The sequence below is a fragment of the Schistosoma mansoni genome, chromosome W (assembly GCF_000237925.1).
Source record: "Schistosoma mansoni strain Puerto Rico chromosome W, complete genome".
NCBI classification, from domain to species: Eukaryota; Metazoa; Platyhelminthes; class Trematoda; order Strigeidida; family Schistosomatidae; genus Schistosoma; species Schistosoma mansoni.
The window spans coordinates 50,326,691-50,327,732 of NC_031502.1; the positions used below are offsets into that span (position 1 = coordinate 50,326,691).

At 32.6% G+C, this 1,042-nt stretch overlaps 1 protein-coding gene across 1 annotated transcript; it reads left to right on the top strand.

Annotated features, from left to right (window-relative positions):
• Positions 1 to 211: 211 nt before the first annotated feature.
• Positions 212 to 521, top strand: Smp_155930 (hypothetical protein; the record flags this gene model as incomplete). Its single annotated transcript, XM_018790045.1, has 2 exons — positions 212 to 325; positions 363 to 521. 2 exons carry the CDS (start codon positions 212 to 214, stop codon positions 519 to 521), a joined length of 273 nt encoding a protein of 90 aa, XP_018655427.1.
• Positions 522 to 1,042: the final 521 nt, after the last annotated feature.

The window sequence follows — 1,042 nt, forward strand, 5'->3', positions numbered from 1 at the left end:
AACATTACTGCGATGAAATAACAACTGAAAATTTGGAAAATCAAAATCTCAAAAATTAAGTGGCCAAAGTCATAGAGATAATAGATTTTACAAAGAGATTTTGATGAGAGCGCGAAACTGAAAGAAGAGACATATTTGTTTGAACTCTTGAAAAGTCAAGGCAGTGTTGTGTTACGCCTGGCTAGTTTTTTAACTATCGTTTTGCGTTTGCATGGCCTTTGCTTTTTTCCTGCAGCTTGAGACATATCAGGCTTGTGTTTATGTTGAAAAAAATTTTGAACTTGGTGACATATATTTGGCAGCGGCTGACGTTGTAAAAAAGCTGGTAAGTTTTTAAGATGCCTTGATTGTTGTTATTATAGGTATCTACTCGAAATGAGAGTAAAATAGTGGATAATATCACACTATACTGTAACAAAGATAATACGATTGATGGTTATTGCCAAGTTACAAGCACTTCGGATATAGTTTCCGGTTGTGTGATTCAAATTGTTCTAAATGGTAATTTTAAAATTCTTTGACGCTTATTTTAACATCTGGAACATCTTACTACTTCTCACACTGTGTATTCCTCAGATTTAGTTTATGCAGTTAAAATTTTTGATATGCTTTTACTTGTGGCACTTTTAGTTGATCGTTTATTTCATGATCTAATTTGCATGTGATCTGTTCGAAATTTTGTTGAAACTCGAGCCAGGTTAATCGACAACTTATTCTAGAAAAATAATCCGATCACATACTTGTGGAGTGATACTTAGGAAACTAATTAGGTGAAGCCGTAGTGTTTGACAAAAATCTACCAAGAAACAAGAAATTTATATACTTTTGTCTTAACTTGGTTATTAGCAGCGAGAGAACATTTTTTTAAGGTTGTAGATATGTAGTAGTTAAAATTTACAAGTCAAAACAATGAATACCACCATTATGCTCATCTTTAGTCAACAAATAAGGATGCGTTTAGGTAATTTTAATTAGTCCCTTGATTTAAGGCAAGACAATACATATATACCTCTAAGAAGCATGAACGCACTTTTACACGAAT